The sequence below is a fragment of the Balaenoptera acutorostrata genome, chromosome 1, assembly GCF_949987535.1.
Source record: "Balaenoptera acutorostrata chromosome 1, mBalAcu1.1, whole genome shotgun sequence".
Taxonomy (NCBI): Eukaryota; Metazoa; Chordata; class Mammalia; order Artiodactyla; family Balaenopteridae; genus Balaenoptera; species Balaenoptera acutorostrata.
In genome coordinates this window covers 158,886,130-158,906,835 of record NC_080064.1, presented here as the reverse complement: position 1 = coordinate 158,906,835, position 20,706 = coordinate 158,886,130, and the positions used below count along the sequence as shown (strand labels likewise).

Sequence of the window (20,706 nt, the reverse complement as noted above, 5' to 3'; positions counted from 1 at the left end):
ACCTGAGCTGTCTCTCCACCCTGGCACACAGGAGTACAAGTCTCTTCCTGCTCAGACAGAACCCACCCTAACCTCAGCCCTTCTAGAACACAGGCACCATCTGCTCATTCCTCCTCCTTGTGAGTGATGTGAATGCACTCAAGGCTCACTTCCAGGATAGTATTCTCTCTTGTTCTCCTCCTGCTTCACTAGTCACTTGTTATTCAGTCTTCTGTGCAGGTTCCTTTTCATTAACACGACCTCTAAAAGGTAGAGTGTCCTGGTTCTCAGCCCTTGGTCTCTGCCTCCTCCCTCCCTACACTCATTTCCTTTGTTATCTCAACCTGCTTCATGGCATTAATACCATCTAATCGCTGAAAAAATAACAAATATCTCTACTCCTGAGACAGACTCTAATCTCATATACCCAGTCACCTCCTTGGCATCTCTACTTGGGAATCTCATAGGCAACTCCAGCGTAACGTGCTCAGAGTTGAACTGGTTTCCCCACTCTCCCCTGCCACGCCTCCTCTTCCTGCAGCCTATTCCCATCTCAGTCAGTGGCAACTCTGTCCTTCCAGGTGCTCAGGCCAAATACCTTGTAATCAGGTACTAGGGAGCCTTGGAAGTCAGCCTTGAGTGTATTCTCATCACTCACGAGGAAAAGGAATGTGCAAATCATGCTTCATTCTCTTTCTCTCATAGCCCAATTACAATCTGTAGGCAAATCCTATTAGTTCTACCTTTAAAAGATACCCAGAATCTGACAATTTCTCACTGTTTCTACCCCCCAACACCATGAACCAAGCCATCATCATGTCTTGCTTGGATTATTGCAGTAGCCTCCTAACTGGAATCTGTTTCTACCCTAGTCCAAATAGCAGCCAGAATGATCCTCTAAAAAAGTTAAGTCACAATGATCATATTGCTCCTACACTCAAGCCTCCAGTAGTTTCCCATCTCATTTAGATAACAGCTGATCTTCTTACAGTGGCCTGGAATGATCTGGCTTTCCTCACTCCCCCCCACCCTGCCCCCCACTTGTCCTCTTCTCCTACTACTCTTTCCCTCATTCACTGTGCTTCAGCAACGCTGGCCTCCTTATTTCACAAACACTCCAAGGATATTCCTGCCTCAGGGCCTTTACACTTATTACTTCCTTTGCCTAGAACATGTTTCCCCAATGTCACATGGTTTGCTGTCTCAATTCCTTCAAGCCTCTGTTCAAATGTCCTTCTTCTTAATGAGGCCTTTCCTGCCAACCCTATATGAAATCTATGGAATATAAGATAGCAGCATCCACTGCTCTCCTATTCTTTTACTCTTTCCATTTTCTCCATAGACTCATCGTCCTCCGAGACTGTGTATTTATTAAATGTAAATTCTGCGAGAGCGAGGACATTCTGTTTTATTCACTCCTGGATCCCCTGTACCTAGAAGAATACTGGGGTCACAGAAGGTACTCGATAAATATCTGCGAAACAAATGTAATTCAGTTCAACTGGCTGTAGGGAAACTTCAGGAGTCCACAATCCTCTGGTTACCAGAACCAGTTCAGCAGTTTTTTATAACAAAAACCGCCTCTCTCAAACCCTTATCAAATCACGACTTTAATCAAGCAACTAGTTTGTCTGGGCTCTTGCATGTTTACATAATCGTATATCTAATCCCAACAGGGAGGGCCTTGCCTTCGTTTCCTTTGCTTCTTAGTTCCTGTAAAATAATCAACAGTGGCTGGTGACCGAGCCTGCTGGTTAGCATAGCTATTAAACACCAGCACTCAATAAAAATTACTGTTGTGGTTATTCTTTAGTAGAGCAGAGGTATCGGTTATAATCTTCTTGTAATTGTGAGTCTCTTGGCCAAATGTGTTTAAATGATAAAGCAAATGTGTTGAAATACAGCTTTCTACTGATCAGGTTTTCAGGAGACCTGAGTTGTGGTCCTAACTCTCCGGCGGAATCACCACAACTCTGGGTACTTCTCCTGAGTTCTCCAATACCCTCTAGGGGGAAAGTGTGGGCTTTGACTGGATGGTCACTAAGACCATCTATTGAAAAAGAAGAGTCTGCATTCTCAAGTCACTAGAAATGCAGGTGGTTATCTCACTGGCTTTCCCAAAGAAACATTGGTTACAACAAAGAAACAGGGACACAAGACACTGTGACCTTTGTACTGGTTAGGATTTTTTCAGTTGTTAGGGTCAGAAACCCAACTCCAACTGGCTGAAGCAAATAAGTGTGTTTATTGGCACCTGCAAGTTGAAATTCCAGGGGTAGAGCCTCTTCTGGCAAGCTGGGTCCTAGGGCTCATAGGATATGAGGACCCAGTCTGTCTTCATCTTCTGACTCCACTTTCTCCTGTATTGGCTTCACTTTCAGCAAGCTTTCCCTACATAAAGACCCCAGCAGCACCAAAATGATACCTGCCAGCTCCAAATCCAAGAGATAACGGGCTTCTTCCCAAGAATTCTGTGATCTTCTTAAAACTGAATCTCATTGGTCTGGGCTGAGTCATGTGTCCTTTCCTGAACCAATGGACCTGGGGTGGGGGTGGAGGCAGCCCATCAACCCACGTGGACGGACAGTGGCAGAAGGGTAGATGCCAAAAGGAAACTCAGGGGACTATTAACAGAAGAACGGAGATTGAATATTGGACAAGTAAAAATAATGGACATTTGTTTCAGTCCTCATTAACTTATGATTTTCTTATAGATACTGTGTTAATTTCCCATGTTGCTATAACAAATTACCTCAAACTGGCTGGCTTGAAACAACAAAAAATTATTTTCTCACAGTTCTGGCGTCCAGAAGACTGAAACTGAGGTGTTGACAGGGCCACACTCCCTCTGGAGGCTCTGGGGGAGGATTCCTTCTTTGCCTCTTCTAGCTTCTGGTGACTGTCGACATTCCTTGATTTGTGGTGGCATCACTTCAACCTCTGCCTCTGGGGTCACATTGCTTCCTCCTTTTCTGTCTGTCTCAAATCTCCCCCTGCCTTTCTCTTATAAGGACATGTGTCATTGAATTTAGGGCCCACCCAAATAATCCAGGATAATCTCCTCATCTCCAGATCCTTGTCTTAATTACATCCAAGTAAGGTCACATTCATGGGCTCCAGGGATTTTATATGGACAGCTTTTTGGGGGCTGTTTTTCAGCCTACCACTGGAACCAAGCCAGAAGCATAATAACATTCAAGTGACTGATTTAAGCTTTCAAAACGTATGAGAGAATCAGAATCATTTCTAAATTTTGCTGATATATTTTATCCACATGCTTTGTTGCCTTTTAAAGAGATAAAATAAAATTTGCTGTAAGGGAGGAACAAACAACTAAATTTCTGACTTGATTGCAAAGCATGTAAGGTTTTCATTTCAACATATCACCCTCCTGCCCTCTTTCAGGTAATTGTTGAACCAATAGCTATTTTTATTTGAGTTTTCTACTCCCTTTCTGCATTGTCTTTAGTTTCTTTGCTAAAATGTCTTTATTAGCAGTATCAATCCTGATCATAATTGATAAACAAGAACTAGATTGTGAAGAGTCACTGGCAAGAATACACCACAGTTAAAAAAGTATTTTCAAACTTGATTTCTTATTTCAAATGAGTAAAAAATCTCAACCACTCGCTTTTTTTGTGTGTGTGTAGGTAAATGTTCCAAGGAGCCCCAGGCTAGATTAGAGATAAACAAGACAAAAACTTTGTGAAGAAATCAGCAGGAGCCCTTACTCCTCAAAGAAGACAGTGGTGTAATACATGTTTTCAAAAATATGTCATTTTGTCCCCTATATCCACCCACCTTCAGCCCAAGAAGCCACCCTTACTGGTTGCTCAGGTTGGACTGGGAGTGCACTGGTTGCTGGTATTTTCCCTGGAGGCATCTTAGCGGCAGTTCTGGTGGTTCAGATCCTCTGATATCACAGGGGTGGGCAGGTGGCTCTGTGCTTTATCAGAGGGATGAGGCTTACAGGTGTTTCACAAGGCTGGGGACGGGGGACTGGTGAGGAGTCTGACCCCTTGACCCTCCCACCCTCCCCAATTCAGGAACTACAAAGGGGCACGGATCCTCATCTGTGCTTCTCAGGTGCAGCTCTGCCTTACTATCCAATGCAGCTTTCTTTACTAGAAACATGTAGGATCTAAGAAGGGAGAAAAGAGTTGGGTATTATGGGGTTTTGCTCCTTTTTGCATCTGGAGAATGGACTCAACTTAAACCTGGCACCAGGAATCAGCCTGTATCTGTTGGCAGAGTGAATTTCCAGTGTTGGAGGTAGAATGATGTAATGGGAAGAGCTTTGGCCTGGACATTGGTGGGCAGATCCTTGCTCAGTGACCTGAAGCTTCCCTTCCCTTCTTCGCTCTTCTGTTTCCCATATTTAAAACAAGAACCTTGGATGAGATGTTCTCTGAGGCATCTTCTGGCTTCAGTATCTATCAGATGTATACACATTACACCTAGGTTGAGCATTTGAGTTTCCTGGGAAGGCTCACTGGTTGTTTCTTTTTCCAGAAAACTCTCCCCGCACACACCCTGATGTGCTGCTGGTTATGTTTATCAGGCCCCTAAATAGGGTCCAAAAGTACAGGACTGCGGTTAGAGTTAAGAGCCATTTCTAGTTAGGACAGTATCAGTTGTTCATCAGATATAAATTCGGTGCCCCAGGTAGGTGCTGGGGCTATAAAGATGAATCAAATGGAGTCCCCGCCCCGAGGGGCACACAGCCCAATGAAGGAGACAGGATTGCCTTACAGTATGATAAGCTCCACTACAGGGTTATTAATAAGGCTCCATGACACATAAAGGATGGACATATAAATAAATCTGCCTGGGGTGGAATCAAGAATGGCTTTCTGGAGGAGGCGACACATGGGTAGACACCAAAGGGATGAGTAGGAATTACGTAGGTAGAACAGGCTTCCAATCCCTAGAATGCCCACAGTAAGTATGCTCACTCGACAGAGACTTGCCAGCTGCTATGTGACACATTGCATCCTCTAAAGACAGGTGTCTCTCCCATTGTCTAATTATTCCCTTGGGTCTCACACATGGATTAAGACAGTATGCATCTAATTGGAACCCCACGGGGCAGGTCCTGAGTAAGCTGGGAAAGCTGACTGGAGTCCAACTTTGATTCAGACCAGAGACAGCAGAACTGTGGGCTCCAGCAATACCATTTTTGATCTGTTAGTATTGAATGCTTGCAACCTGTACCACAGAACACATTCCCTCCTCTCTCTCTCTCTCTCTGTCTCTCTCTGTCTTTCTCTCTCTCGCTCTCGCTCTCTCTTTTTTCCTTTCCTTTTCCCCTTTCCCTTTCCTTTTCTGGTGCAAATTAGGGGGAAGGGATATAAAAGCTGTTGGTTTCTGAGTGTGTTTCTAAGATCTCACTCTGATTCTACTTAGTCATGGTAGGCTTCTTGGAGGAAGTGCTCAGAAAGAAAGGTGAGGACTGGCTTGACTCATTAGTTTGACATCTTAGCAAAAATGGGCCCCTTGCGACTCACACCCATGCACCCTTCCCTGCATTTGACCTATGCTCCTCTACTAACCTCCCGCCAAGTAGAACCAGGTTTGATCACTTCCCCTTTTTTGGTCAGTGGCTGGACATGTCCCTTAGGTTCGTGATTCAAAGCTCTTTCAGCCAAACTGGTTCCCCCGCGCCCGGTGTCAGGACTCGGGGAGCCGCCGGGCCGCGGCTTTGAAGTCCCCTCGGAGCGGCGCTGGGCTCCGCCTTCCACTCGCCCGGCCGGAGGTTGAGAGCGGGCTCGGAGCTGGGAGCGGGAGGCAACACCCTCGCTCGCACACGGCAACCTGCTCCCTTCGGGGAGGGATCCTCCGGCTCGCGCTCCCGCTCGCTCGGCCCCGCCAGCTGCCCGGCCGCGGGGAGCAGAGGGGACTGAATCCTCGGCGCTGCTCGTTAGCAGTCCCGGCGAGAGGAGCGGCAGAATTACTCATGCGCTAATTGCCCGTCATTAAGTTAAGGAGACGGAGGGGAGCGCAGACTCCAGAGGCAGGAGGTGTCTGGGGCCGGCTCCGCCGCGCACGCCGAGCTCGTTCAGCCCGGCCAGGGTTAAGTCTTCCGCTCGCTGCTGCCCGGCTGGCGGCCAGCTGCCTTCAGCGAGAGGCCAGAGTCCCTGCCAGGCACCCGGGAGGTACGCCGCGGGCCGGGCTGGACCGCATCGGACCCCCTCCCCCATCACCGCCTGGAGGAGGAGCAGAAAGTCGGGGGTGCGCGGTAGGCCCCCGCCCCCCAGCCCGGCGTCCGGGTGGGCAGAGAGCGAGAGGGGCTGCGGGACACCGAGATGGCCGATGAGATTGACTGGCTGGACTTGCCCGGCCGGTGGACCTATGGAGTTGACCGCGGGGGGAGAGTCTTCTTCATCAAGTATGTGGGTCTCTGTCTCATCTTCTCTCCCTCTCTCTCTTTTCTTTAAAGTTGTCTGACTTGAAAGGCAGCAGGGCTGGGGGCCGGCAGGAGAGGGTCGGGGTAAGCGGTGGCTGGAACAGCAGGCATGACTAATAAGTTTATCACGATGCCTGTTTGAATGTGTCTCCCGTCTTCTCCCCAGTGGGTCAAAGTCCAGCAGAGGCTCAGCATTCCCTGCACCTAGAAAGGCAGGGCAGGGCAGGTGCAGACCTTCCCCTCTCCCCTGGTCACAGGCAGGATGGGAACCCTGAGGAGAATGACTAGAGCTGGTGCCCAGCCTGCAGTTCCTTCCTTTCGGCTTTGGCCATTGACAGGGACAGGGGTGAGTCCTTTCTTTCTTGTGTCCACTCCCCCACCATTTCCTACGGGAAGACTTGGCCTAAGGGACAACATACCAGGAGACTCTGCCTCTACTGCCCGCTTCCCTGCAGTCCCTCACCCCAGGACTCAGGGTTCCCTAGATGGCAACCCCTCTCCCTCCTGCATCTTTATGGGGCTGTGGTCAAGGGGAAGAAGATGCCCACAGTACATTTAGTATTCTTTAGAGAGAGGGAGGCTTTGCTGCTCTCAGTAATGTATTAGCACTGTTATATTAATTTCATATACCAAAATGGCTCTGGCATAATCTCATTATAACAGAGTGGCTCCGCTGGTGCTATTTTGGCCTGCTTCTACTATAGGCTTCCTCTGCCAGGATAGAAATTTCCCGATAATATAGCAAGTCTAGAAGCACAGCATTTGAACTGTTACCCACACATGATGGGTTTTCCCTTTCTCAAGATAGCCACTCACAGAACATTAGAGCTGAAAGGAGGCTTGGATGCAACCCCCTCATGTTTCAGACGGGAAGCGAGGTCTGCAGAGATTGAGAGTACTTTTCTGAGATAAAAGCACTTGTTAATCAGAGCTCCGACCAAGCCCGGGCCCTGCTGAATTGAGTGCATTGCTTTCCCCCCTGTACCAAAGTGCCTTTGCAGGAGTGCAGGCAGCCAGTGGTTTCTTGTTGGTGTTACTGTTTCCACATTTGCTGTAGGCCTTTCTCCTCTAGTTATCATTACTGTGATCAAAATTGATGTTGTAATTATACTATCTTAGAAATTAAGTCCACTAAAGTTCTTGACCCTACGTTAGATTCTTAAATAACAGAACTTCTCCAGGATTTAAACTGGAGTCCCTTTGGTCAGTGGTTTGAGACTTTAGAATCCATAAGAATCACCCAAGGAACTTAGTTAAAAAGGCTAGGGCTTCCCTGGTGGCGCAGTGGTTGAGAATCTGCCTGCCAATGCTGGGGACACGGGTTCGAGCCCTGGTCTGGGAGGATCCCACATGCCACGGAGCAACTGGGCCCGTGAGCCACAATTACTGAGCCTGCGCGTCTGGAGCCTGTGCTCCGCAACAAGAGAGGCCGCGATGGTGAGAGGCCCGCGCACCGCGATGAAGAGTGGTCCCCACTGGCCACAACTAGAGAAAGCCCTCGCACAGAAACGAAGACTCAACACAGTCATAAATAAATAAATAAAAGAACGTGAATTTCTTAAAAAAAAAAAAAAAAAGGCTGATTCCCAAGCCCTGCCTCCAAAGATTCTGTCCGAGTTAGAAGATCTGGGGTGGGCCTTGGAATCTGGATTTCCACAAGCTCCTTGGGCATTCTGACAAAGTAGTTAATTTGGCTTTTCTCATCTTTCTTCTCAATCTCTTGCTTGCCTTCCAGCTTCTTTTTGTCTTTCATTCCACAGACATTTATTGAGTATCCGCTATTTGTCTGCTGCAGTGTTAGGTATTGGGATAAAAAACAATAAGATACAGGTTTTTCCTTGAAGGTGGTAGAGAGAAAGCACAAATAAATACTTATGAAATAATAAGATACATTCCAGAGGTATTTGCATGATGCTATAGGAACATAAGGAAGAAGGAACTAATGCTCTGAGGAGTTGAGGGGGGCCTCCCAGAGGAGGAAACATTTGAGCTGATTCTGGAGGAGAGAGACTAGAGTGAAAGGGGCCTTGAGGCAGAGGCCTGTGGGATGGAGGGCACCGGTGGTTGCCGGAGCCCAGGTTATCTAGAACACGGAGAGGTTCAGCAGAGGTGGAGGGGAGGTGGCTGGGGTGCTGCAGAAGGTGAGGCAAAACAGGTAGGAAGTGGGCATCTTCGGAGAGGCCTTGTGTGTTAGGCTAAGGCGTTCGAACTTGATCCCGTAGGTGATGGGAAACCAAAGGAGATTTTAAACAGAGGAATGACATAGTTAGACCTGTGTTTTAGAAGGAGCTCTCTGGCAGCTGCATGGACGATGATTTGAGGGCTGAGTAGGGAGGCAAGGGGAAAAACTTGAGGTATGGAAAGCAGTTAGGAGGCAATCACCAAAGTCCAAAAGACTTGAATTAAAGCAGCGAGAATAGAGGGGAAGGGCGGGGAGACGTGGGAGAAATCTTTAGGCGTAGAATTGAGAGTTTCCATTTACTCCCTGAATGTTGGGGAACGAGGGGTGAGAGGGGGAAGAGCTGAAGATAAATCTTAAAATTTTTAACTTGAGTTTGATAGAAATCAGGAGTATGGGAAGAGGAACAGACTTTAGGGAAAGTACAGGTCCAGCCGGGAAATATTGATTTTGAGGTCCCCATGGGACATTCAGGAAGTGATGTCCCACAGGCGGCTGGGTGTACAGGATAGAGGTTGAAGAGAGAGGCCTGGGCTGGAGAGTCTTCATATAGAGCTGGGACCACCCCGGAGTGTGTGAGGGAGAAGACAGGAGGGTCCCCAGGCAGCACTGCATTAAAGGAAAGGATAGAGGAAGAGAGGCCAGGCTGGAGGAGACCCAGGGTGCGGAGGTGGGCAGCACCACGGCCAGGGTAGCGTGCCCCCCAGATGGCAAGGAAGAGAGATGTTAAGAAGGAAGGGATGGTCAACCGTGGAAAAGCCAAATGAGCTCAAGACTGGAAAGTGTTTACTGGATTTAGGAACTGGGGGTGTTTAATGACCGCTAGGGAAGTGGTTTCAGGGGAAGGCTGGGAACAGAAACCAGATTGCAGAGGATTGGCGAATGGGAGGCCAGGAAGTGGGGACAGTTAGAAGGAACTAGTTTCTAACAGGGATGTTTGGTCAGTAAGAAGAGGAACATGAGAAGAAAGCTAGAAGGGGGGACGGCATTAAGAAAGAGATAGAGGGTTCAGACTAGAACACGCGAACAGGAGTGGGGGCTAAAGTGATGGACCCGAGAGGGAGGAGAAGTTGAAGATGCAAATCTGCGATGCTCAGTAGAAAAAGGGTCTAGAAAAGACGGGAGATGATGGAGACTGTGACCCACGCAAAGGGCCTAGCCTTCAGTGGGAGAAGGCCATCTTTTCTCCAATGTAGAGACAAGAATTAAAGGATTGGTGAAAATATGGATAAGTTTGAGGGGGAGGTTGAGTGTATTGGGTAGAAACCTGCCTAATGGTTTCTATTTCTCTTGAGTTAAGAGATGAGATTATCCATTGAGAATGGGTGAGAGGGAGGGGAGGAGAGGCAGGCTTGGGACTTGAGGTTGGTGGGAAAGCCTTAGAACACTTGGCAAATGGCAACTGATTGGGGCCCCTGAAGAAGATTATAGCTGGTGGATTTGCAATGACCCCAGTCCTCCCGGTTCCACAATTTCCCCACCAGCCCAAAGCTAGAGTGGAGATGGTCTGTGACTGTATTGTTTTCCACCAGGGGCTGACGACTGGAGGGTGGGGGAAGGTTGGGGGAGAGGAAGTTGAGGGAATGGTGGGTTGTGCCCACCTCTGTGACCCTGTGATTGTCGGTGATGTCCGGGCGGGGTGGAGATAGATGTGAAGTCTGAAGGAACCGATAGTGTGAGAGGAAGAAGGGGTCAGGGCCAGAAATCTCAGGGCAGCTGAAGAGGAGGTGTAAGGAGGTGCCCCCTTCCTTGGCTTCCTCTTCCCCTGCCTCCCAGGACCACAGCCCAGACCACAGGTCATCTCCAGTGGTGCACATGGCTCCAGAGCCCTGTGACTTTGTTTATTCTCTCTTCATCAGAGGGGTGGGTCATCTGGGAGCGCTCTTCCTGCAGCAGGTGTTCAAACTCAGAGGAAAATTAGTGGAGTCAAGGGAAAAGAAAGCATACATCCACACAAAGACTTGGACCCGAGTGTCCAAAGCAGCTTTATTTGTAATGGTCCAAACTGAAAACAACCCAAATGTCCATCAGCAGGTGAGGGGATGAGCACATGTGGTATATCCTGCAAGGGAATGAACTACTGACATGTGCTAGCACACGGAAGAAAGAAAAGAAGGAAAGGAGTCAGACAAAGAAGCCTAGTTTGTATGATTCCACGTATATGAACCTCTAAGAACTCTAGAAAATGCAAACGAATCTATAGTAACAGGAAACAGATCAGTTGCTGCCGGGGGGTGGGGGAGGATAGGAGCCGGCAGGGTAGGAGACAGGAATTACAAAGGAGCGCAAAGAAAATCTGGAGGGTTCACATCTTGATTTTGGTGATAGTTTCACAGGTGTACAACTATGATGTCAAAACTTATTAAATTGTACACTTTAAATATGTGCAGTTTAGTGTATATCTTACTTTAGTAGAAATTTAGTGGCACCCTTCTTAGTGGAGTTTATTATATTAATTAAGGTATTAATTATTGAGTGGAGTCCTGTCCTGGACCCCAAGGCCCCAGCCTAAAGCCTGAGTGATACAGGTGATCTGGGAGTCCTCTCCTCCACATACATCTGGCTCAGGAAATATTTGTGTCCTTGGTTGGTGGGAAAGGTCAATGGACTCATCTGCCATGGCATCTAGAGCCCAGAGGATCTGCACTGCTGGGGAGCCCACCTTGCTGGGAGTGAGATGTTAAAAAGAGCTTGGGGGCTTCCCTGGTGGCGCAGTGGTTGAGAACCTGCCTGCTAATGCAGGAGACGCAGGTTCGGGCCCTGGCCTGGGAAGATCCCACGTGCCGCGGAGCAACTGGGCCCGTGAGCCACAGTTGCTGAGCCTGCGCGTCTGGAGCCTGTGCTCCGCAGCGGGAGAGGCCGCGATGGTGAGAGGCCTGCGCAGCGCGATGAAGAGTGGCCCCCACTTGCCACAACCAGAGAAAGCCCTCGCACAGAAACGAAGACCCAACACAGCCAAAAATAAATAAATAAATAAATTAATTAAAAAAAAAAAAAAAAAAAGAGCTTGGGTTTTAAGGGGGGCACATCTAGGTCTGAATCCTGGCTTCATCACTTATTGATTGTATGAATTTCGGCAAATTACTTAACCTCTCTGAACCTCAGATTCATAATCTGTAATATTCCTAATGTGAGGGACCATTGTGAATGATGGTATACAGCCCTGCAGACACTCAGGGACTGTCAATTCACCCAGCCTCCTCTTCTCTTATCCACTGAGAAGCTGCCAGTTAAGGACCTTCCGTGTACGTCCCACATGGCTTCACCATTCACCTTTAATGTCACCTCCTTCTTGAAGCCTTCATGCTGTTCCCCTTCCTTAACTCCATCCAGGGAGTACTCCCTTCTCTGATGGTGAAATGCTCTCTCTGCAGAGCTATAGTAGGGATTATATAGCTCCTATCACATCATATTCCAAATATCTTTTTACATGTCTGTTTCCCCAGTGAGTTAGATGTTCTTTGAGGTCAGGGATCCAGGATTATACATCTCTGAATCCCCAGAGTCTGCTCAGTAAATGCTCTGTGAATGCGAGTGAATGAAGGCAGCCTGGGTGCCCCCATGTCAGGTGTCTGGGATCGGACAGTCAGTACTGATGTGAATGTGGAGATGGGTGTCCTCCTCAGGGAAGCCTCTTTTGTATCTGACATGTTCTTTCTGGTCTTCTCTAGTGATGAGGAAAAGTCAACCAGCTGGGTGCACCCTGGTACAGAATCACCCATCCAGAGTGGACACTCCTCCAGCCCAGGTAAGGATCTCATCTGTCCCTGCCTTTGCAATCCATGAGGAGCAATGGCTTGAGGTGGCTGTGGGAACCCCCTACCCTGACTTTGCTTCTGACTTTTCCTTTCTCCATGGACAGACTCAGCTGAGCATTTGGCCCACCATGTGGGGGATTTTGCAGGAGGGTTGATGCTCACCTTGAGGTCTTTGCAAACTTCCAGCCCCATGACTAGTATCTGGGACTGACCTTTTTATTTATTTATTTATTTTTTGATGAGAACTCTTTTTTTTTTTAATTTTTATTTATTTATTTATTTATTTATTTATTTATGGCTGTGTTGGGTCTTCGTTTCTGTGCGAGGGCTTTATCCAGTTGTGGAAAGCGGGGGCCATTCTTCATCGTGGCGCACGGGCCCCTCACTATCGCAGGCTCTCCTGTTGCGGAGCACAGGCTGCAGACGCGCAGGCTCAGCAATTGTGGCTCACGGGCCCAGCCGCTCCGCGGCACGTGGGATCCTCCCAGACCAGGGCTCGAACCCGTGTCCCCTGCATTGGCAGGCAGATTCTCAACCACTGCACCACCAGGGAAGCCCTGGGACTGACCTTTGAGGAGAAAGAGTTTACTCCTCTCTCATCTCCCTGCCCATTCAGAAAATCCCTTCCATCCTGAGAGCTCCCAAACTGGGCAGAACCCTAGTCCCCAGTGCGGTACCATAGAACTTTATGCCATGATGGAAATGTTCTCTTTCTGTGCTGCCCACTACAGTCGCCATGAGCCACATGGGGTTACTGAGCAATTGAAATGTGATTAGTGTGACCTAGGAACTGAATTTTTTATTTAAATTAAATTAACTTTAAATAATCCCACATGACTAGCAGGGACTGCTTCACATTGAGGGGAACATGAAAGAAAAGGGGACAGGGCCAACATTGATTGCTTACTATGGAGAAGACTCCATTACTAGCCTTCAGGGACCTCCCAGCCTAGTGGGGAAGATAGGACCCCTCCAGGCAAAGATGATTTCATTCTAAATTGAAGAGGTGGAGACACCAAGAGTCAGAAGGCCTGGGGTACTTCAAGTGAACAATCCATCCTCCTCTTCGGGATGCCACTATAGACCAATAAGGGGAGGGGTGGGAGCGACAGCGTTGGAAACCCCCTACCCCTCTGGCCTTCCAGCCCTTCACCCAACCACACAGAGCCCCGGTCACTCATGGACACGCTGGGTCAAGGTGTTGACTTGCCCAGAGCCTACTTTCTTTTTTTTTTTTTTTTTTTTAACATCTTTATTGGAGTATAATTGTTTTACATTGTTGTGATAGTTGCTGCTGTATAACAAAGTGAATCAGCTATACATATACATATATCCCCATATCCCCTCCCTCTTGCGTCTCCCTCCCACTCTCCCTATCCCACCCCTGTAGCTGGTCACAAAGCAGGAGCTGATCTCCCTGTGGCAGAGCCTACTTTCTTTTAGATTCGGAACTAGAATCACTGTGGTTCTACAGCCAGAAGGGACTTCAGGGATCATGGAGTCTGACTCCTTCATTTTAAAGGTAGGGAAATGGAAGAGCAGAGAGCAAGTGCCTGGCTCAAGGCCACTCAGTTAATAAGCAAAGCAGCGTTGGGGTTAAATGCGTAAGTTCTAGAGACAGAGAGACCTGAGCTCAAATCTTGGCTCAACTTTCTATTAGTGTGGTCTTGAGCAAGTGGTTTAACTCTGGGACTCAGCTTCTTAATCCATAAAATGGGGATAGGATTATGAATCTCAAAAGGTTGTAGCACAGATTAGGCAACAGAGTCACTGTCAACAGTGGTGACTGCTATTGTTATTGTCACTATTGTATTTTTGACTTGAAGTGAATTCCTGACCCCAGGGCTGGGGCTATTTTCTTCTTCTGGGTTGGTGTTGGCTGTTTGCAGTTTGAGTGCTTCCAGCTCACCATGACCCTAGGTAAGGCTAGAGGATGCATGCAAGTCTGTGAGCCAATTCTTTCATTTTTGCCTGCAGCCAACTGGTTGTCCAAGGCTGGGAAGGGGTTAAGATGCCCCTGAAGCTTGCTGGGAGGGCAGCTGCCTTAGCGGGCACTCCGCCTGGACAGGAATATAAGCACTCTTGGTGTTGCCCGGGCAGAGAGGGCAGTGTGGAGGGAAGTTGCTGGAAAAGGCAGGGGACATAATCCACGCTGGCCTCTTTCCCAGGCACATCACACTGGCAGGATTATTTATGGTTCTGACCCAGTGGGGATCCCTCTATTTGGGGAGGCTGCCAACCCACGCCCTTCTGAATGGGAACATCCTCGCACAGGGACAGAGGGGAACAAGTAGCATTTATGGGGCAGCACAGAGGAAAGAATGTGAGCTTTGGAGGCAGCAGACCAGACTCACATCCTGGCCCAGACACTTCCTGTGTGACCTTAAGCAAGTTGATTGACCTCTCTGGGTCTCAGTTTCCTCATCTGTAAAAATGTTTGGGCTGATGCCTATTGTATACTGTTGCTGTACAGATTAAATATGCTAGTAGTGGTGAAATGTGTACCTTAGAGGAAGGAAGCTCTCACTAAGTGACAGCTGGTGTTATGATTTCTATGGACCAAGTCCTGAGAGGGAGGTGGGCCCGCTGGCTGCCCTGCTGCATTGAAGCAGCAGCAGCAAGTATGGAAATACATACCCTTGATACATAGGGGTGAGTGAAATGAGTGAACAAAAACTGGGCCCACCACTCTGTAGAGCCCAAGCCCTGCTTTCCAGCAGCTTGTACCCTAAGGCAGCTGATAACATGGCAGGAGAGATTCAGACCAGCAGTGAATAGCCGTGTTTTATAAAACCTCATACACAAGGTAAACGTTTGAACTGATCAGAAAAGTGGCAGTGATTGTTGAGAGAATCCGCACCTGTTTTGTAATGTGTCAGCCACAGGGCTTTTGCACCCCCAAAGGAACGATCTCTACCAGTGCCCTGCCTGTCCCCACCTCTGACACTGGATTCTCTCGGGTTCCTCAGAAGACCCCTCCTCCTCTCCCTCGGGTTTGCCAGGGAGGCAGGACTCTGCCAGGGTGGCTGTCTTGGGAGGGTGGGCAGAGGTGGAGGCTAACAGCGTGCTCTTTGGAGAAGGAGGGGCTGTGTCTCTCTGGAGCTGTCCAGCAGGGGCTGCGCCCACCTGGAGGACTGCCTAGGCGCTTCCGAGCCAAGGTCAGATTCTTTGGCTACTCAGTCCTCTCTTGTTTTGCAAGTCAGTGATTCTCCATTCTGAGCATTTTCATGGATAAATTTTTTCGGAGGTAGTATTAAGAAAAATATGTTTAAAGTCTCTTCATTTTTTCTGGGACTGATTTTCTGGTCCTTGGTGTCTTGTCCAGAAGCAGCAGAATCTGGAGGTAATAACACTGGTCTGGGATTTGAAGACTCGAGTCCTGGTCTAATCTTGGGTGCTAATTATCCATAAGGTCTGGGGCAAGTGACCCACCCTTGGCTCCAGCTTCCGTTTCTGTGATATTAGCAGGGGTGATCCTGAGGACCCTTCCAGGGCAATCATCTATGCATTCACTGCTATATCCCTGGGGGCCAGCACAGGGCCTGGCACAGAGTAGATGCTCAATAAAAGTTTGTTGAATGAATGAGCAAAGCCTGCAAAGCAGTGATCTCTTTGGTCACTTTACTGCTCATTGATGGGGGATGTCTCCTCCACTGCCATCTTTCTTATTTGCTGGAAACACAGACTGATAGAAATAGTGGACGGAAAAGGGTGAAACTGTTGGTTTGAACACTGCTGGCTTATCTATGAATTTTCCTAGTTCTCCTGGCCCCCATCCTTCCAGAGTGCAGATTGGGCTTGTGGAAGAGAGGGTGATTTTGTGATCTTGCTTCCTCACAGGTTTGCCCAAGGGCTGGGAGATGGATTCCACCCAGGAAGGAGCTGTGTATTTCATCAAGTGAGTAAAATGGAGTTTCTTTCTGGTCTTGCTGTTGGTTCTACTTTTGTCCTTGTACCTGATGCCTCCTTGGGCAGGGAGATAGTTAAAGGGTCTTGCTGGAGGCCTTGCTGGGGTCTGTGAATGGCCAGGAGATGTCAAAGCTTCCAAGTGAGCACTGCAGATAAAGCCCAGGGTGTGTGTGTGTGTGTGTGTGTGTGTGTGTGTGTGTGTGTGTATGTTCGTCCAAGAGAGCCAGTGTCAGTCATGGGAATTTTTCTGAGATGGGGTGGGGTGGGGAGGGGTGAGTGGAGCTCTGGGCTGGGCAATGTGGGTGGGAGGGACAGAGTAGAAGAAAGAGGCTGTTCTAGACACTCAGGACAAAAGTTTAGAAGAAGGAGATGAAGCACGGTGTGTCATGAGAGGTGGGAAGTGGAACTGGTTGGAGGGAAGGTGTGAGCCAGGCAGGTCAGGTGGTGGCAAGGTGGACAACGTCACTCTTGCCCTCCTGGATGGGGGCATTTGCCATCCTGGGGGTGGCGGGTGTGTGTCTGGGCTCTGTGTTCCCCTCGGGGTTTGGTCAGAGCCCTCTGTTGGCTGGGGTAGCTCGTGTTCTCAGCAACTTAAGGTGCACCTGGGAAAGCTGCCTGGATGTAACCGTGGAAGCAGAAGGCAGCTCTTTGGGCTGGGGTGCTCCACATCTACCCAGCTGGACTTATTTCCCTCTGCCTTGGCCTGGGTCTCTCCACCCTCCAACCGGGCTGGGTCTTGGCTTTGTTGCCACGGGTGAGGCAGGCGTGCTCAGGCCCGCAGGGCTGGTGGAGAGCAGCTGCACAAACACTGGGGCCGGCAGAGGGGGCCCTCACCCAGCCAGCGAGGGAGAACCTCCTTCCCGCCCTCCCTTCCTCCTCTCCTTCCTTGTCTGTGCTATGAGAGGTCCTCTTTCCATCTCCCACCTCAAGACCAGCCAGCACTTACATCCCCTCGGCTGTTAACCATATTCTTAAACAAAAACAACAACAAAAATGGACAAATTATCCATTTTGGAAGTTGTTTTGATATGACATGGCTCTTATAGCCTGGGCTTTTCCTGAAATTGAGCCAACTCCTTGCTTCAGTTAAGACTTACTTCTTTTCTCCTTGAAGATACCACCTTAGTATTCCTTTATGTATGCCTGGTTCTTGAGATCATTTATGAAGCACTTTCTTATTTATTTATTTATTTATTTATGGCTGTGTTAGGTCTTTGTTGCTGCGTGCGGGCTTTCTCTAGCTGTGGTGAGCGGGGGCTACAGTTCGTTGCAGTACATGGGCTTCTCATTGTGGTGGCTTCTCTTGTTGCAGAGCACGGGCTCTAGGCGCGTGAGCTTCAGTAATTGTGGTTCAGTAGTTGTGGCACGCGGACTTCAGTAGTTGTGGCTCGCAGGCTCTAGAGCTCAGGCTCAGTAGTTGTGGCGCATGGGCTTAGTTGCTCCGCGACATGTGGGATCTTCCTGGATCAGGGCTCAAACCCGTGTCCCCTGCATTGGCAGGCGGATTTTTAACCACTGCGCCACCGGGGAAGTCCCTTATGAAGCACTTTCACATGTATTTTTTTTTTTGGCTGCATGTCATGCAGGATCTTAATTCCCCGACCAGGGATGGAACCCATGCCCCCCGCAGTGGAAGCACGGAGTCTTAACCACTGGACTGCCAGGAAGTCCTGAACTTTCACATGTATTACCTCATCTCATCAGTCTTTAAAAACTACTATGGTCTGGCCTTGCTCCCCTCACTGCCCTCATCTCCCACAACTGGGCAGCTGTGCTGATTTTCATCTTTCTTCTCCATCAGGCCAAACTCACTTTTACCTCAGGACCTTTGCATTTGCTGTTCCCTCTGCCTGGGTGCACTCTCCTCCTATTTTGTACATCTGGCTCCTACTTAACATTGAGCTCGTGTCATCTTCTCAGTGGACCTTTCCTGATGATCCTTCTGAAGTTCCCTCCTGCTCCTCCTTAGTCCCCCTTATTTTTCTTCATAGCACCTACCGCTACCTGGAAGGTTTTTGTTTATGTATTCCTTTACTTATTTTATTGTTGGTGTCCCCCACTGCTGTGTCAGCCCTGAGAGCAGATTCTGGCTATTTTGTGTTCTACTCTGTCCTGGAACCTTTCTGGCACAAGATAGGAACCCAATATTTGGTGCAATGAATGAATAAATGAAAAATGTTGGGAGATAAACAATAGAGGCATAATTAATTCCTCTCTACCAGCCCAGAGCATTCTCCTCAGCACCCCCAATTCACCCTTTCCAGTCCTGAACTCATTGCCTTCCCATCACCAACACCGGTTCCATCTTTGTCAGAAGTGCCACCAAAGCAGAACCTTCAGGGCCCTCCCCCATAGGTCCTGTCAATTTTCCTCCTAAATATCTCTCAACCCACCCACTTCTCATCATCCCCGTGGCCACCACCCAAGTTCATGCCCACATGGGCTCTCACCTGGATCATTCTGCAGCTTTCCAACTCATCTTCCTGCCTCCAGGCCATACTGCTTGCAAGAGTGCTTTTTTCTTTCTTTTTCTCTCTTTCTTTCTTTCTTTCTTTCTCTTTCTTTTTCTCTCGTTCTTTCTCTCTCTCTCCTCTCTCCCCCGCCCCCCATCTCCCTCTCTCTCTCTCTCTCTCTCTTTCTTTCTTTCATTTTGGCTGCACCAGGTGTTAGTTTCGGCATGCATGAGGGATCTAGTTCCCTGACCAGGGATGAAACCCAGGCACCCTGCATCGGGAGCGCAAAGTCTTACCCACTGGACCACCAGGGAAATCCCAAGAGTGCTTTTTCCTACAATGCAAATTTGGTCATATCATTCTCCTTTAGACACCTTTCATGCTTCCCATCAGTTATAGGTTAAAATCTAAATTCCTTACTCAGGCACTTGAAAGGGCTTTGTAATCTGGCTCCGGCCCCCCTTCTCCAGCCTCCCCTGACACCCCATTTTGATAGCCTAAATCGCTTGTGGTTCCCTTAACACACACCTCCATTCCATGCCCCCAGCCTTTCTTAGTGGAATCCCTCCTCTAACATGGCTTGTGTCCACCTGTGAACACTTGCTCTTCCTTCAAGACTCTGCTCATTGTGTCACTTGTTCAGGAGAGCCCACCTGTATTGTAATTGTTTGTTTACACATGTGTCATTTTCCCTAGATAAGTGGTTCACAAACTTAAGTGTGCATCAAAATCACCTGGAGGGCTTGTCAAAACAGATTGCTTGGCCTCAGCCATAGAGTTTCTGATTCAGAGGGTCTGAGACTTTGCATCTCTCACAGGTTCCCAGGTTACGCTGCTGCTGCTGCTCTGGGGACCACACTTTGAGAACTACTGGTCTAGAATGAAAACTCATCAAGGGCAGAGGTGACATAAGGTAGCTGTTAGGTCTGGAAACATAGACAGTATGACTTCATTTTGTATTGTGATGAAATGTCAGCTATCCTATCATACATTCGCATCATTCCCAGATTTGGTGGCCACTCTGTACACCAGGAGCAGCTGTGGCCACTCTCAGAGCTGAGTGCTTTACTACATTTACAACTCATTCAATCCTCAAATGGCTTTATGAGGGAGGTACTGTCATCTCTAACTGTTTGAGAAAGTAAGGAAAAAACCGAAACTGAGTAAATACTTGTTCAATGTCATGAAGCTTATAGAAATCAAAGCTGGGATTCAGCCTCACGTCTGCCTGATTTCATAGGCTGGGCTCTTAGCATAATGCCACAGCTGCATCCAGCATCCTCGGTGCCTTGCTTGGACAAGGGGGGCATCAATAACCCCTGACTGAATGAGTGAGTGAGTGAATGAATGAATGATTCTGGCCCACTCTCCTTATTTTCACAGTTCCCTGCACAATCAATTCCTTACAAAGGTTTATGACATTCGGTTGGTGGGTGAGTTAGAAACTGAGGACCTCAGACATGGATCCCAAGAGGTAATAATAAAAGTCAGATATATAACTTGGGAAGCTGGTTTTCTCCTTCTTCTTCTTCTCCTTCTCCTTCTCCTCCTTCTCCTTCTTGTGTGGTTGAGTCAAATTTCAATGAGCAAATACTGATATTTGCCTGGGATCAGACAAGTATGATAATTGTGTGTCGATAAACTCTTTCCTTCATAGTGCTTGGGAGGTGATTCTCATGTTTCCACAACTGATGTCATTGCTCAAGCCTGCCTGCAGTTTTAAAGGGGTCCTTTACCAGAAAGCGTGGTGCAGGAAGAAGAGAAAAAGCAAAGGGTTAAAATGTGGGTAAAACCCATTGCAAGCCTGTATGCATGTACCACATATGTCCACTAGAGGATACCAAAGCACACATGACTGGCCCCACTAAGGCCTCTAAAGGGTCGGCTCAGTGGTGACTCCTCAGGCTGATTGGGTGGGTCCTTCCAGAGCCAATAGGGCCATCTTGACCATCCTCTGCCACATCTCAACCACTATGGGTCTGGTAGACTTCTTTCCGATGCTTAAAGATCTGGCTATGTAAC

The 20,706-nt window shown here is 48.4% G+C and overlaps 1 protein-coding gene across 5 annotated transcripts in view; it reads left to right on the top strand.

The window, feature by feature from the left end:
- Positions 1-5,970: 5,970 nt before the first annotated feature.
- The window catches only part of PLEKHA6 (pleckstrin homology domain containing A6), a 136,317-nt gene continuing 121,581 nt past the window's right edge, over positions 5,971-20,706 (top strand). For 2 of the 5 annotated variants that reach the window (XM_007166154.3, XM_007166153.3), the window contains exons 1-3: positions 5,971-6,367; positions 12,236-12,312; positions 16,163-16,220. In XM_007166154.3, the coding sequence (XP_007166216.1) occupies positions 6,285-6,367; positions 12,236-12,312; positions 16,163-16,220 (218 nt within the window). In that variant the 5' untranslated portion in view covers positions 5,971-6,284. The remainder of the gene's footprint in view (positions 6,368-12,235; positions 12,313-16,162; positions 16,221-20,706) is intronic. The other 3 variants (XM_007166164.3, XM_007166158.3, XM_028167717.2) reach the window with 2 other exon arrangements.